Genomic DNA, 14,843 nt, shown 5'->3' with positions numbered 1-14,843 from the left:
TTGTCCATGGGGTCACAATGGGTCGGACATGACTTCGCAACTAACAACAACAACATTTTTCCGGGACAGGACAGCGGTACACAAATTAAATTGATGATGATGATGACAATAATAATATTGCGCACTTAACGAGAAAGATTTGTATTTTAATTTTTATATATATTTGCTGCTCAGCCTTCGTCTCCCTGACTTGTTTTCTCAGGTTGGGTTTTTGTTCCTTTTCTGTTTTTTCACCAAGCCCGCCTTCCGTCTCTAATTAGGATGGAGAATACTTACCGGAGTGCCTTTGTTTCCTTTCTGCCCCTGAGGTCCCTGTGCAAATACAAAGGAGATTGACTCGTGAAAGGCATCTGTGCGCACAAAGAGAGATGCTCTAAGACGGGAAGGGAGATGGGATTCACAGAAGGGTGCAGGGAGGAGATGCAAGGCACATGGGCGGGGGTGATGGTCGTGGCGAGGAGCCAAGCCATTCTGAATTCATTTCAGCATAAAGTGATTTTAGGTGGTTGCAGACAGCTTAGGTTGGCTAAAACTCAGGGAGCGCATGCACAACAGACCCATAGAATCATAGAGCGGGAAGTTCCTGAGCGTTAGAGCGTTTTTTCAGTGGGACAGGCTTCCTCGGGAGGTGGTGGGTTCCCCATGTTTGGAGGTTTTTAAACAGAGGCTGGAGAGCCATCTGACGGAGAGGCTGATTCTGTGAAGGCTCAAGGGGGTGGCAGGTGACAGTGGAGGAGCGATAGGGTTGTGAGTGTCCTGCATAGGGCAGGGGGTTGGACTAGATGACCCAGGAGGTCCCTTCCAACTCTATGATTCTATGATTTTTAATTCTGTCTAAACCTCCAGAAGAAGTTCCTGACCGTTAGAGCGGTTTCTCAGTGGAACAGGCTTCCTCGGGAGGTGGTGGGTTCTCCATCTTTGGACATTTTTAAGCAGAGGCTGGAGAGCCATCTGACGGAGGGGCTAATTCTGTGAAGGCTCAAGGAGGTGGCAGGTGACAGTGGATGAGCTATAGGGTTATGAGTGTCCTGCATAGTGCAGGGGGTTGGACCAGATGACCCAGGAGGTCCCTTCCAACTCTATGATTCTATTCTATGATTCAAACAAATAAGATAGGGCAGGATGAAGGATGGAGAAGGACACAAGGGTTAAGGAGGGATGGGTTCTACAGCCAGTGAATATTTCAGTACTGTGTATCACAGTACTGGGGAGTTCATGCTCTTATGCATACAGAAGTCCTTTGAAGTTTCTAAGCAGAGGCTAGAGAGCCACCTCACAGCTGAGTCTGTGAGTTCAGGCAGATTGCAAGTGGCTGGGCAGAAGGAATTGTGTCCCTGTTTGACTCCTGTGGCTCTTTCTTGCATGCCCAGGGAAGTGCCGATCACCACTTTGGGGTTGGGAGATGAATTTCATCCAGGCCAGACTGCCCAGGGATTCTGGGGGTCTTTTTTGGGGGGGGGGGACTTCATCTGGTCATGGAATTGGGGTCACCAGGGGTGGGCACGTAGTTGTGAATTTCTTGCATTGAGCAGGGGGTTGGACTAGGTGACCCTGTAGGTTCCTTCCAACTCTATGATTCTATGATTCTAAGTCATCTTTAGAACAAAAATCCCAAAGGAAGCAGGGGAGGTAGTACTTACCGAGAGTCCGGGAGAACCTGGTGGACCTGGAGGGCCAATGGGTCCAACAATTCCCTATTGGAAATCACATATTAGAATTTGTGGGGATTTTCCCCAGCCGAACTGCAAAAGTCTTTCCCACATGCTCCCCTCACCCCCAATCTGAACTTAAGTCTCATCTACTCACAGAATCGCCCTTAGGGCCTGGTGTTCCCTGGTTCCCTGGAAGCCCCTGGTCACCTTTCTCACCCATCTCACCTGGGGGACCGATCAACCCAATGAGTCCGGCATGGCCCTGGAAAGCAACAGGGAAAGATCAGGGAGGCAGCAACGGCCCCTTGTGGAAACCATTGAGATGGTCGGAATCTGGGACACTGATGGCGGAGTTGAGATCGACAAGTCTGCATTGCCAGGAAGGAGCAGGACTCCTGGAGAGAAGGAGGGCGGAGCAAGACTCGTTGGCAGTGACTGCTCTCCCAAGAGGAGATGGACCTACGCGCTGGATGGAGGGGGAAGGCTGATGTTTTATGGTTCGCCATCTTGTTTTAGTGTGATGTTATATTGTTATATTTTAAGGATAAAGGTAAAAGGTCTCCCCTGTGCAAGCACTGAGTCATGTCTGACCCTTGGGGTGACGCCCTCTAGCGGTTTCATGGCAGACTCAATACGGGGTGGTTTGCCATTCCCTTCCCCAGTCATTACCGTTTATCCCCCAGCAAGCTGGGTACTCATTTTACCGACCTCGGAAGGATGGAAGGCTGAGTCAGCCTTGAGCCGGCTGCGGGGATCGAACTCCCAGCCTCACGGGCAGAGCTTTCAGACGGCTGCCTTACCACTCTGCGCCACAAGAGGCTCATATTTTAAGGGTATTGTTGGGTTTTATAGATTGGCAGGGGGTCATGGGAATTGTAGTCCATGGACATCGGGAGGGCCGCAATTTGACTACTCTTGGTTTAATGGGTATTTTACTGGGAAAGGCTTTGTTCCCACCACAAGAGTGGTGGCTTAGAAATAAATGAATGAATGAATGAATGAATGAATGAATGAATGAATGAATGAATGTAATCAAGCAAGCAAGCAGCTTACAAACACCTTCCCTCTCCCCACAACAGACACCGAGTGAGGTAGGTGGGGCTGAGAGAGCTCTGACAAGACTGCTCTGGGAGAACAGCTCTAAGAGAGCCATGACTGGCCCGAGGTCATCCAAGCTGGCTGGCTGCGGAGAAGGAGTGGGGAATCCAACCCAGTTCTCCAAATTCGAGTCTGCCGCTCTTTGACCACTATCCCGTGCTGCCTCTGGAGGCATCAAGTGGCCTTTTCTTTCGTCAGACTGTAAGCCTACCAAGGCCCCCTTTGCGTACTTGGTCTAGCCTCGCTGCTCCAGGATCCCTTGCAGTGACTTTTTTCCAACCCCCCCGACTACCTCGTCCTTTCAACTGGTCGCATTCAGCATTGAACCTGGGATCTTCAGTGTGCAAAGCGGCTGAGCCACGAACCCGCTCAGAACCTCCAGTTTTCCGAGGCTGCGCTTCGAGCCACGGATCAAAGCGAAAAGGCGGCACGGGAGAGGGAAGGGGAATCAGGTAGGGAAGCACATGCCGCATTTCTTAGAACGGGGAGCTCAGGGCATTGAGATTTGTAGCACGATCTTCCCTCCAGGTATGAGTTGTGCCGTCCGAGAACGGTCTGCCCTCACTCACCTTCTCTCCCTTGTACCCAGGATCGCCTTTGAGGCCCGGAAGTCCGGTGGGACCCTGGGAAGCAAAATAACAGCATCAACAAGCTTCTGAAATGCTTTCAAAAAAGAAAAAAAGGAAGAAATCACCGGGGCCCATGGCTCCAGGAGACGGCTGCGGTAGGATTTAAGCTAATTGAGACCTACCGGATGGAGAAGAAAAGCTTAGTCACCATGTGCGCAGACTGCTAAACACGACTTCGCTCAGTGACTCACAGCTGAACAAATGAACTGCCTCCATCAAGAACGGGGGGGGGGGGGGGGGAGGGAATACCGCGCTCAGGATTATGCATACTTATTCTATTGACGAGCTCTTTTTTGTGGCCCGCTCAAAGCGTGCATAATGCTATCTCCTCGCATTAAATAAATACCAGGGGCCAACCCACTGTCAATCGAATGCCTCGGAAGAGGGGGGGGGGCGAGAAGGACAAGTGACTCAGGACCGGTGAAGAAGAAGAAGAAGAATTCTTATATGCCACTTTTCTCTACCCGAAGGAGTCTCAAAGCGGCTTACATTCGCCTTCCCTTTCCACTCCCCCTGTGAGGTAGGTGAGGCTGAGAGAGCCCTGATATTACTCAAGAAGCTGGTTCTTATATGCCGCTTTTCTCTACCCGAAGGAGGTTCAAAGCAGCTTACAATTGCCTTCCCTTTCCTCTCCCCCCAACAGCCACCCTGTGAGGTGGGTGAGGCTGAGAGAGCCGCTATTCCTGCTCAGTCAGAACAGTTTTATCAGCGCTGTGCCAAGCCCAAGGTCACCCAGCTGGCTGCATTAGGGGGAGCGCAGAATCGAACCCGGCTTGCCAGATTAGAAGTCCGCACTCCTAACCACTACGCCAAATTGGCTCTCAAGAGCAAATGGGCTTACTGTTAGGAGATGTCTTAATCATCCTCATCCTGATCTTTATTTTTCTAACCCATCTGACTGTGAGGCTCAGGGAGGGTAAGCTCAGTTTGTAAAATACACATAGATAACATTAAAAGTATCCTAAAAAGATGTTCGAGGTATCTATGCACCCGCCAGTTAACTTGATCGCTGTTTCCGTCCTTTAGATCAGGTGTAGTCAAGCTGTGGCCCTCCAGATGTCCATGGACTGCAATTCCCATGAGCCCCTGCCAGCATTTGCTGGCAGGGGCTCGTGGGAATTGTAGTCCATGGACATCTGGAGGACCACAGCTTGACTACCCCTGCTTTAGATGGTGTCTTTCCTTTTGGCGTTTCTTCTCGACGTTTGAGCAGGAGTTCTATCCGGGAGGGCGGCCAGCCTGATGTTATGGGCGTCAGACTCAGCCATAGACCTAGCGGAACAGCTCTGCGGAACTCATTGAGGTCCCACATGGTCCAGATCTCAACTTGCAGAGCATTCCGCCAGGCTGAAAAAGCTCAGCCCCTGGTTGAGGCCAGTCCTCTTTGGGGCCAGGGACCCTGAGCAAGTTTGGGTCTGCTGGGGATGGGGTGACAAGGGGTCTTATTTGATAATGCTGAGCATAGGCCCCAGATGGGTTCTCTTCTGCCACTCACCATAGGCCCCGGCGGACCTGCCTGACCTGGTGCTCCCAGCAGTCCTTGTTCGCCCTGTCGGAGGAAGGAAGTGCAAAATTAGTAACGAACTGTATTTTTATAATGGGAGGAGGATGTTCTCAGGGTGGGGGGTCATATACCCCTGAGCCAAACTGGCGTGCAATACAGCAGATAAGAAATAATCTACATATACAAACCTGCTATGCCCATTCCATGGATCAAGGACTTTCATGGACTAAAGCCAATGGACTTTAGAAGGAGTTCTTCCTGTATTCCACACAGGGCCCGTTCTACCCTAGGCACATGGGATTCGATCCAGCCGAAAAGTACCCATAGCACCCTTGATTCGGACATGAATCAGCTGAATCCGATCCGAATACCAACTTTGGGTGCCCCTGGAATTGGACCCCCTTGTCAAATCATTTTGCCACTTTGGAACTCTTTTGAGGATAGGCTCTCACAGCTTCACTGTACACTTGGTTCCTTTACCTCAACCCCCCCTCCCTCCCCCAGCCCAGAAAAGACAGAAAGGGGAAATTCCCCATAGACTTGAATGGCGTCATTCGTTTCAATGGTAACAAATCAATTTGGCCGAATCAAGGGTGGCCAAACTGTGCCTCTCTCCATGTTCATGGACGACAATTGCCATGACTCCCTGCCAATACAGTGCTGGTAGGGGCTCATGGTAATTGTAGTCTATGGACATCTGGAAAGCCACAGTTTGCCCACCCCTGCTATAGGTGATTCGGACCGAATCGAAAACAGTTCGAATCTCCTTCAGAACAGGCACATACCTACTCTGCATACATTGGATAATGAGCTTTTCAATGCACTTTAGAAGTAGATATTCCTATTTTGAACAAGAAAACCCAGCTGCAAAAGCACATTGAAATGCATTATCTAATGTGTGTGGCATGTAAACAGGGATCTATACAGGGGCAACTGATGCATGTTCACAAGGATACGACAAGCTGGAACTGCCTTTGCTGGTGTCCTTGCTTCCACTGCTGACCTGCTTTTGAAATATGTCATGGCACCCTCACCTGGGTATCCACAGCTCATTATATGACACGCATACAGCTAAAGAGTCAAACAGGCATCTAGTGGCACCTTAAAGGTAAGGATAAAGGTATCCCCTGTGCAAGCAACGGGTCATGTCTGACCCTTGGGGTGACGCCCTCTAACGTTTTCTTGGCAGACTCAATACGGGGTGGTTTGCCAGTGCCTTCCCCACCTTATGGGTGGTGCCTTAGAGGCTGACAAAATTTAATTCCAGAAGACACTTCTGTGACTCTGACCTAGATGGCGCAGGCTAGCCCAATCTCATCAGATCACATAAGCTAAGCAGGGTCAGCCCTGATTAGTACTTGGAGGAGAGACCGCCAAAGAAATCCAGGATCACTACGGAGAGACAGGCCAACCACCTCTGGATGGCTCTTGCCTTGCAAATCCTATGGGGGTGAACATAAGCTAGTTGTAACTTGAAGGCACTTTCCACCACCCCAAGCTTTTGTGAGCCATCTGAAGAAGTGAGCTGTAACTCTTAAAAGCTTATGTTGTTAGTCTCTAAACCAGGGGTCTCCCACGGGTTACACATAAGCTACCTGCAGCTTGCTGGCTGATGCAGAAAAGCTCTTACAGCCCCTTGTGTGAGAGATCCAGGAAAAGGTCTAGAAAAGCTCTGCTTTAGATTTATTTATATATATATATATATATATATATATATATATATATATATATATATATATATATATATATATATATATATATTGCATTTAATTGGATTTTTGTAGATGCTGCTTTGCTCATAGCTTTAATTCTGGTGTTCTTCCTAGTATATCTGCGGAACAGACCAAGACATGGTGACATATGGGGGGGGGGGGCACAGCTTAGGCTATTCTTTAGTACTCAGAAGCAAATCTCAGTAAAAGTTGGCAACCTCTGCTTTGATCTGGATCCCAGCATTATTTAGCTTCTCCAGACAAGCATGGCCACCCATCTGGAACAATCCGTCCCCAAAGTCCTCTTTTAGACAGATAGAGAGCCAATGGACAAGACCCTTTCATAGAATCATAGAATCATAGAATCAAAGAATCATAGAATCATCTTTACACCGCCCGTGGCGCCGCGGGCGCCACGGACTAAATAAAACAGTAAGCCCTTGGAAGGCGGGCTGTGTCCGGGATGAGGAAGGGTGCCGATTGGCCCCTTCCTCATGACAGACTATCGGAGGGACCAATCGGCAGGCGTGAAGCGCCTGCCGATTGGTCCCTCCGATTCCTTGCCGGAGCAACTGCGAGCCGCGCGTAGCGCAGCTCGCAGTTGCTCCAAGCCAGCCGGCCTCTAAGAACCTCTAAGCCAGTGGTCCCCAACCTTTATTAGGCTGGGGACCGGCAGGGCATCGGGCCGCGCCCGTGGGGGCCACCCCCGCGGGGGCCGCGCCCACGCATCGGGCCGCGCCCGCGAGCCGCGCCCGCGGATCGGGCCGCGCCCGCCGGCTACCTTTCCTCACCCTGCCCTCGCCAGTCCCTCGCTCTCCACCCCCCTGCTAGGGCCCATTGTATTTGGAATACAATGGGCTTTTTTACTAGTAGAATCATAGAGTTGGAAGGGGCCATACAGGCTCAACTCAGTATCAGCCCTAAGCATCCTAAAGCAAGCGTTGCCTCTGAATGCCAGCCTTCCCTTAGCACTCGGAAGTTCTGCCTTACGTGAAACCGAAATCGGCATGCCTGCAGTTCAAAGAGAAACAAGCAAGCATGGCTTCCGAGTCCTCTCCCCTGCAGAAATCATGGGCAGTCCATCCTCTCTTCTTCCAACCTTTTTGAACAGAGGAAGAATGCTATCCTGCCTTCCCTCCTCTAGTTTTCCGTGTGAAGCCATATTAAGCGGTACCCCCACTATCCATCATCCATACCCCTGCCGCTTGCTTACAAGTGAAGGCACTCACTGCTGGGCCAGGAATCCCTCGTAGACCTTCTGAGCCAGGTCTTCCTGGAGGCCCCTGGGCGCCCACAGGGCCCATCTTTCCTGGGGGCCCTTCGGTGCCAGGCTCCCCCTGAAGACAGAGAAAGACATAAATTTTAGTGACATTGGATAACCTATGTGGTTTGGGTTTCTGCCACTCATGTCACCTGGTGTTGGGTGGTTAACATTCTGCCACATGATGGGGGGTGAGGGAGAGGGCACGAGAGACACAGAACTGAGAGAGCAGAAAAAACACCAGAGGACCCCCCAGAATTACAACTCATCTCCAGGCTAAAGAATCATAGAACCATAGAGTTGGAGAAGGCCAGACAGGCCATCTAGTCCAACCCTATCCACAATGCGGGATCAGCCAAAGACATCCAGGATAAGTCTCTGTCCAGCCGCTGCTTAGAATCATAGAATCACAGAGTTGGAAGGGGCCAGACAGGCCATCTCGTCCCACCCCCTGCTCCATGCAGGATTAGCCTAAAACACCCAGGAGAAGTCTCTGTCCAGCCACTGCTTAGAATAATAGAATCATAGAGTTGGAAGGGGCCAGACAGGCCACCTAGTCCAAACCTCTGCCCAATGCAGGATCAGCCTAAAGCATCCAGGATTAGAATCTGCCCAGCTGCTGCTCAAAGACTGTTGGTGAGGGGGAACTCACCACCTCCTTATGTAGCCAATTATAAAGTTGAGCTACTCCGTGAAAGATTTTTTCCTCATATCTAGCTGGTATGCATAGTTTAAAGCCATTACTGGGGGCCCTATCTGGCTGTCAAGAGGAGCCACTCCCTGCCCTCCTCCAAGTGACAACCTTTCCAATAGTTCAAGAGAGCAATCATTTCGCCTCCTCTTCTCCAGGCTGAACCTTCCCAAGTTCCTCAGTCGTTATTCACAGGGCTTGGTGCCCAGCCCCTGGATCATCCTCATTGTTCTCCTCTGCCCCCCACTTCATTTTGTCCACATCCTTTCTGAAGTCAGATCAGTTCCACTGGAGGAAATGGCTGCTTTGAAGGTGGACTGCACCCCATTGAAGTCCCTCCCTTCCCTAACCCCACCTGCTTCAGGCTCCACCCCCAGTTTCCAGGTTTTTCTAAACCTGGACCCAGCACCCCTACAACTAGAAGAAATTAGGTCCATCAGAACCCCAGAAATTAACCCCAGGTACATCTTCAGCAGGGAACTGTACACACTCTCTTACCTTGGCCCCTTTCTCACCCTGTCGGCCTTCACGGCCCACTGGCCCAGGAGGTCCCTGCAACAGAGTCATGATATCACTGCATTATTGAGTTTGGCTGGAATAATAGAATCATAGAATCATAGAGTTGTAAGGGTCCATACAGGCCATCTAGTCCAACCCCCTGCTCAATGCAGGATCAGCCCAAAGCATCCTAAAGCATCCAAGAAAAGTGTGTATCCAACCTTTGCTTGAAGGCTGCCAGTGAGGGGAAGCTCACCACCTCCTTAGGCAGCCTATTCCACTGCTGAACTACTCTGACTGTGAATTTTTTTTTCCTGATATCTAGCCTATATCGTTGTACTTGTAGTTTAAACCCATTACTGCGTGTCCTCTCCTCTGCAGCCAATGGAAACAGCATCCTGCCCTCCTCCAAATGACAACCTTTCCAATACTTATTTGAAATACTTTCAAATATACTCATGGGCAGGGTCTCATTTTTGAAATATCCTCAGCCATAACTTTCATATGAAGACTGTCTAGGAAAAGAGAGCATCTAAAGACATGCTGCCAGGAAGTAGCGCCAATCCTCCATCTGCATTCATGACGTGTTTTGAAGGATGTTTCCAGAATCCTAAAACTCCCCAAAGGCAAGAGTCACTGGGAGAAAGAATGATGCTAGGAACAATGGATGGCAGCAGGAAAAGAAGACGAGCCAAGATGAGGTGGATGGATTCCGTCAATTGAGCCACGGCCTTCTGTCTGCAAGATCTGACCAAGGCTGCTAATAACAGGCTGTTTTGGTGGTCATTCATTCAAAGGGTCACCGTATGTTGGATGTAGCACACAATGCACATTTATTTATTTTATTTATAATTAAATTTCTATACCGCCCCTCCCGTATTTACCTGCTCCGGGCAGTTTACATAATTTAAACACACAATAATACCGACAGACAATACTTGGAACGAAAAACATTCTGGGACGTGAAACCCTAATTTCCCAAGTCACCATACAGTATGAAAAAATGTGCTTGGCTTGTTTTAACGCCCACCCCACCTCCGCAGCACCGGACTAAAGAAGGCTCCTTTGAACGGACTTTGTAAGCCAGTTTTGCTAGGCCAACAGCATGCGTTGTACAAAAGTCACACCTGTTTGAATTCTGTCCCAAATATTTGACTGAAATGGACTACATTTGTGTACATTCCCTTTAAAACCATGAGGTGTAGGGATGCTAATTTTAAATACACAATATTTTGGGCCAATATCAGGTATATTTTACTCAGAAATTATGGTTTGGATGGCAAGGGTAGATGCTTCTTTCTGAGTAAGATAGATATAGATAGAAGAAGAAGAGTTGGTTCTTATATGCCGCTTTTCCCTACCCGAAGGAGGCTCTAAGCAGTTTACAGTCGCCTTCCCTTTCCTCTCCCCACAACAGACACCCTGTGGGGCGGGTGAGGCTGAGAGAGCCCTGATATCACTGCCCGGTCAGAACAGTTTTATCAGTGCCGTGGCGAGCCCAAGGTCACCCAGCTGGTTGCATGTGGAGGAGCGCAGAATCGAACCTGGCATGCCAGATTAGAAGTCAGCACTCCTAACCACTACACCAAATTGGCTCTATGGATGGATGGATGGATGGATGGATGGATGGATGGATGGATGGATGGATGGATGGATGGATGGATGGATGGATGGATGGATGGATGGATAGATAGATAGGTAGGGAGGGAGAGAGAGAGAGAGATATGACCTCCCACCCAATTGGGAGACCCACCCATCAAGAAACCCCAGGGCTTCATCAAAGCATGACTTAGAGAGATCAGTTCTCCGTGATGTCACCGATCATTTGCCATGTTGTTGATCTCTTCCTTCCTTGGAATGGCAACTTACCCTCTTCCCTTGTGGTCCATGAGGGCCTGGCTCCCCAGAAGTTCCTGAAGGTCCCTAAAAACATATCAGAGAACATATATTTCTACAAAAGTCTACATGTTCATCCTCTACATCTTAAAGAGCTAAATGCGCACTTCAAAATGCTAACACAGGAGTCCCCAAAATGGTGACACTGGCGATTGGATGGCCTGTGAAGATTAAAATAATATTCTTTCATTGACAGCTTCCACTACTGTGGTAGTTTTATTCTTTTTCACTCCACTTTCCCCTCTGTCTTTTAAGAATCACACACCCCTGCACTTGGGCTTCTCATGTCTTTGTTTATATGCCCGGCTCCACCTGCCACAAGAACCATTTTGTGGCTGGCTCCGCCTTCTGCGGCAGCCATTTTGTGGTTTGGGCCCTCCATCCTGTGTCAGAATTTTCAGAAGAGCATAAGATTGGCTGTTTATTTGTAGGCTGTCCCAGGGCGGTTAACAACAACTAAAACCGGTACATACATAGTTAAACAACATTAAGCATTTCAAATCTATAGGTTTAGATACGATAATAATAATAATAAAAAAAATCTGCCAGCAGGGCTTGTACTATCCCAATTCCAGTTCTGATGCTTGGGAAGTGGAGAGGAGAGGAGGGAGACCCATCCTGAGAATACTATGGGCTTACTTTGGTCCCTACTGTATGCCTGGTGGAAGGGCACCATTTTACAGGCCGTTCAGAGCTTTGATAGGCCTTATAGGGCCTGTATCTCTGCTGGTAGCCTGTTCTTCAAAGTGGGTACCAGGGATGAGAAGGCCCTGATTCTAGCTGTGGCCAACCACACTTCTTTGGGGCCAGTGATCTCCAACAATCTGGAATCAGTAGAGCACAACGCTCTTTGGGGTACTTCCTCAGAGAGGTGGTCCCTCAGATACGCAGGGTCCAGACCACATAAGGCCTTAAAGTTTAAAACCAGTGCCTTGTTGTACAAAGCTGTTCCCTGAATGGTCACTTCCCATAGATGCAGATGGGATATCTCTTGGCCTGTTCTGAAAAAACCTCCTGTTCAGAGGTAGATGAAAGTCAGGACCAGCAGGTTGCTTTGGGGGTACCAAGAGATACAACACTGGATACCATGCACCTGAGATGGCTGTGTTGAGAATCAATGCCTTAGAACACGAATGGCCAAATGGCCATTCCCATGAGCCCCAGTTTGGCCACCCCTGCCTTAGGAGAACTACGGATTTCATGAGTCCCTGGGGAAGGGAGTGGTAGCTAAACCAGTTCAACTCTAGAATGGTGTGACCCCCCCCCCCTTCATCTGTTTTTTGGCCATAAAACAAGAGAGCTGCAAAACAATATTAAAAAATCATTACAAATATTTATTAAACAAAGTGCACCGCTACAATGTACTTTACAAAGTAAAAACAAAACTGCAAAATGACAGAATAGACCAACGCGTTTCGACCCCGAGGGGTCTTCCTCAGTGGTCAAATTATTACGTGAAATGCTCTTTTGTGTAAGATCAAAATCTAAAGGCTAGCTGGGCGGCAAAGAAAAATCTGTTCGGTGTAGCTCCAACTAGTGTTTCTAAAGCATCTGATTTGGAGCCCACCTTCTCAAATATGTATTATCTGAGGCCACCACGCTCAGCTTTTGCCTAATTCTGCATCAAGAGTGCATTCCCATGTGTGTCGGGGAAAGTTCAGGCTGGGTTTCGGTTTCCTTTTTTAGGTTTTGCATAAAACAAGAGAAACAAAATCACCCACAATGACCGTTTATGCACTGGAGGTTTCATGCTGGGCTGCAGGCTGGAGTTTTATTTGTGGCAGATTGCCCCGCCTCTTCCTGCACCCACACGGGGGAGCATTTGGCCCGGTGCACCTCGTCAGCCCCCTATTTGTACTCCTGCACAGGAGCTGGGGCAGTGAAGTTCCCAGTGCGGAAACGGTCAACGTGTGTGGGAGGGGGTGCTGAGAGATTGCCCCCTGAAACTCACACCTGTCGTACTCACCGGAAGTCCAGGGTCCCCCGTGTCCCCTTTCTCACCAGGACCACCATCAACACCCTAAGTAGAAGAAAACAGGTACAAATTGGCATTGAAATCTATCCACCCCTTTCTGATTAAAAGCTGTCTCAACCACGATGAAACAGAATGAGAAAGAGGTCACTTTCTGCCTCTTTACCTACTCCTTCTCCCTTCCAAATCCTAAAAGGTTGCACAACGTACAGAGCTTTCTCCGATTGCGATGCTGATGTGATCGTTGTCCTTGACCCATTTCCACTGACCCTGCTTTTTGCCCTAATAAGGATGCAAGGAGGTTTACGACACCCTCCTTTCTGCTCCAGTTTGTGCTCACAGCCACCAGCCTATAAGGCAAGTCAGGCTGACAGGGTAATGAAGATGATCCAGAAAGCTTCCACAGCATTGTGGAAATTTGAACCTGGGTTTCCCAGATCCTAGGCTGACCCTCTAACCAGCCTTTTCCTACATTTTCGCTGCAGAATAACCCCTGAACATTTTTGCAGGCATCGAGGTGACCCTGAAGTGATGTCAGCTAGCCACACCTCCCTATGCCCCTGGAGGTGACATGTCACCCCCCTCTCTCCCTCCAAATGAAACACTCCCACCCCCAATCAAGCCCAGGAGGACTCACTCAGCTGGAGTGCAGCAGCCTGCTCTGCCCGCCACTGGGACCGAAACCCCAGGCCAGAGTGGTGGACGGAAGCTAGTTTGGTGTAGTGGTTAGGAGTGCAGACTTCTAATCTGACATGCCAGGTTCGATTCTGCCAGCTGGGCATGCAGCCCAGCTGGGTGACCTTGGGTTCGCCACAGCACTGAGAAAGCTGTTCTGACTGAACAGTGAAATCAGGGCTCTCTCAGCCTCACCCACCCCACAGGGTGTCTGTTGTGGCGAGAGGAATGGGAAGGAGATTGTAAGGCGCTTTGAGCCTCCTTCGGGTAGAAAAAAGCGGCATATAAGAACCAACTCTTCTTCTTCTTCTTCTTCTTCTTCTTCTTCTAGTCCCTAGTCCCCACCCACTTGCAAGCCCCTAAACAACCCAGTGGACTGTCCTGCCAAATTTGAGGCTAGGGTAGGTTGCCCCTTCTCTCCTTCCAATCCCCACCCCCACCCCAACCCCAAAAGGACTCACCACACTGGACTCCAGCCACCACCAAAAGGTGAACCATAAGAGAGGAGCCTCAGCCAGAAAAGGTTTGTATGGGTGGGACCCCTCCCCTTCCCACTCCCTCCAGGGCCATCATTGGCCATTTGGGGAGGGGGGGGCAGGTCAACCTGCCCAAATTAGGTAAAAATTACCCCGGGTCCTTTCAAAAATATATAGTTTTGTAAAAAAAAATCCCTCCCAACCAGCACAACCCCTTCACAGCTCTGGAGAATCCCTGGGGTTAGGCATAACCCTGGTTGAGAGACACTAATCTAAGCACTACCCTACACTGGCAGCCAGATTTAAGATGGATTTCCCAACAGAGCCTGCCCAGGAGTCCATCCTGCGGGGAAACATCTCCCCTCAGGCTTGGTTTGGGGAGGTCTGCTGGGAGTTTGACCTGGGCCACCCAGCAGAGCCCACAGATCAGCTGACCCTGCAGAGAGTCTCTCCCCGCACCCTGGCCAAGGCATGGCTTGAGGTCTGCTGCTGCCAACAGAACAGGAGCCAGCCCCAGCTGAGCTGAGGTCCTGGCCCATCTTGGGCTGGCTTCTGCTGCTTGCAGCTCGGTTCAAGCCCGCCAAGCTGTTAAACTCAAATGAGGGCAAGCCAGTCGGGTTTTGCTCCCCGGGATATGCCTGCGGTGGAAAGGCCTCTCTTGGCACAGCATGCAGCTCTGGGTGGATCAACTGGGGCTCTCTGCTTCTGTGGCCCCAGTTGATCAGTAGAGCTGAATATCACCGAATAAATGCTGGGGAAATTCTGCTTTGACTTGGGTG

At 49.8% G+C, this 14,843-nt stretch overlaps 1 protein-coding gene across 1 annotated transcript in view; it reads right to left on the bottom strand.

Annotated features, from left to right (window-relative positions):
• LOC143828494 (uncharacterized) overlaps positions 1-14,843 on the bottom strand; it is a gene marked incomplete at its 5' end in the record, with an annotated part of 121,367 nt that overhangs the window by 16,484 nt on the left and 90,040 nt on the right. The window contains 9 exons of the mRNA XM_077318842.1: positions 277-312; positions 1,641-1,694; positions 1,807-1,914; positions 3,320-3,373; positions 4,875-4,928; positions 7,825-7,932; positions 9,046-9,099; positions 10,915-10,968; positions 12,908-12,961. Coding sequence (XP_077174957.1) covers positions 277-312; positions 1,641-1,694; positions 1,807-1,914; positions 3,320-3,373; positions 4,875-4,928; positions 7,825-7,932; positions 9,046-9,099; positions 10,915-10,968; positions 12,908-12,961 — 576 coding nt within the window. The remainder of the gene's footprint in view (positions 1-276; positions 313-1,640; positions 1,695-1,806; positions 1,915-3,319; positions 3,374-4,874; positions 4,929-7,824; positions 7,933-9,045; positions 9,100-10,914; positions 10,969-12,907; positions 12,962-14,843) is intronic.

Source organism: Paroedura picta, unplaced genomic scaffold, assembly GCF_049243985.1.
Source record: "Paroedura picta isolate Pp20150507F unplaced genomic scaffold, Ppicta_v3.0 Ppicta_v3_sca29, whole genome shotgun sequence".
Lineage (NCBI taxonomy): Eukaryota > Metazoa > Chordata > Lepidosauria > Squamata > Gekkonidae > Paroedura > Paroedura picta.
This window is presented reverse-complemented; position numbering and strand designations above follow the sequence as displayed.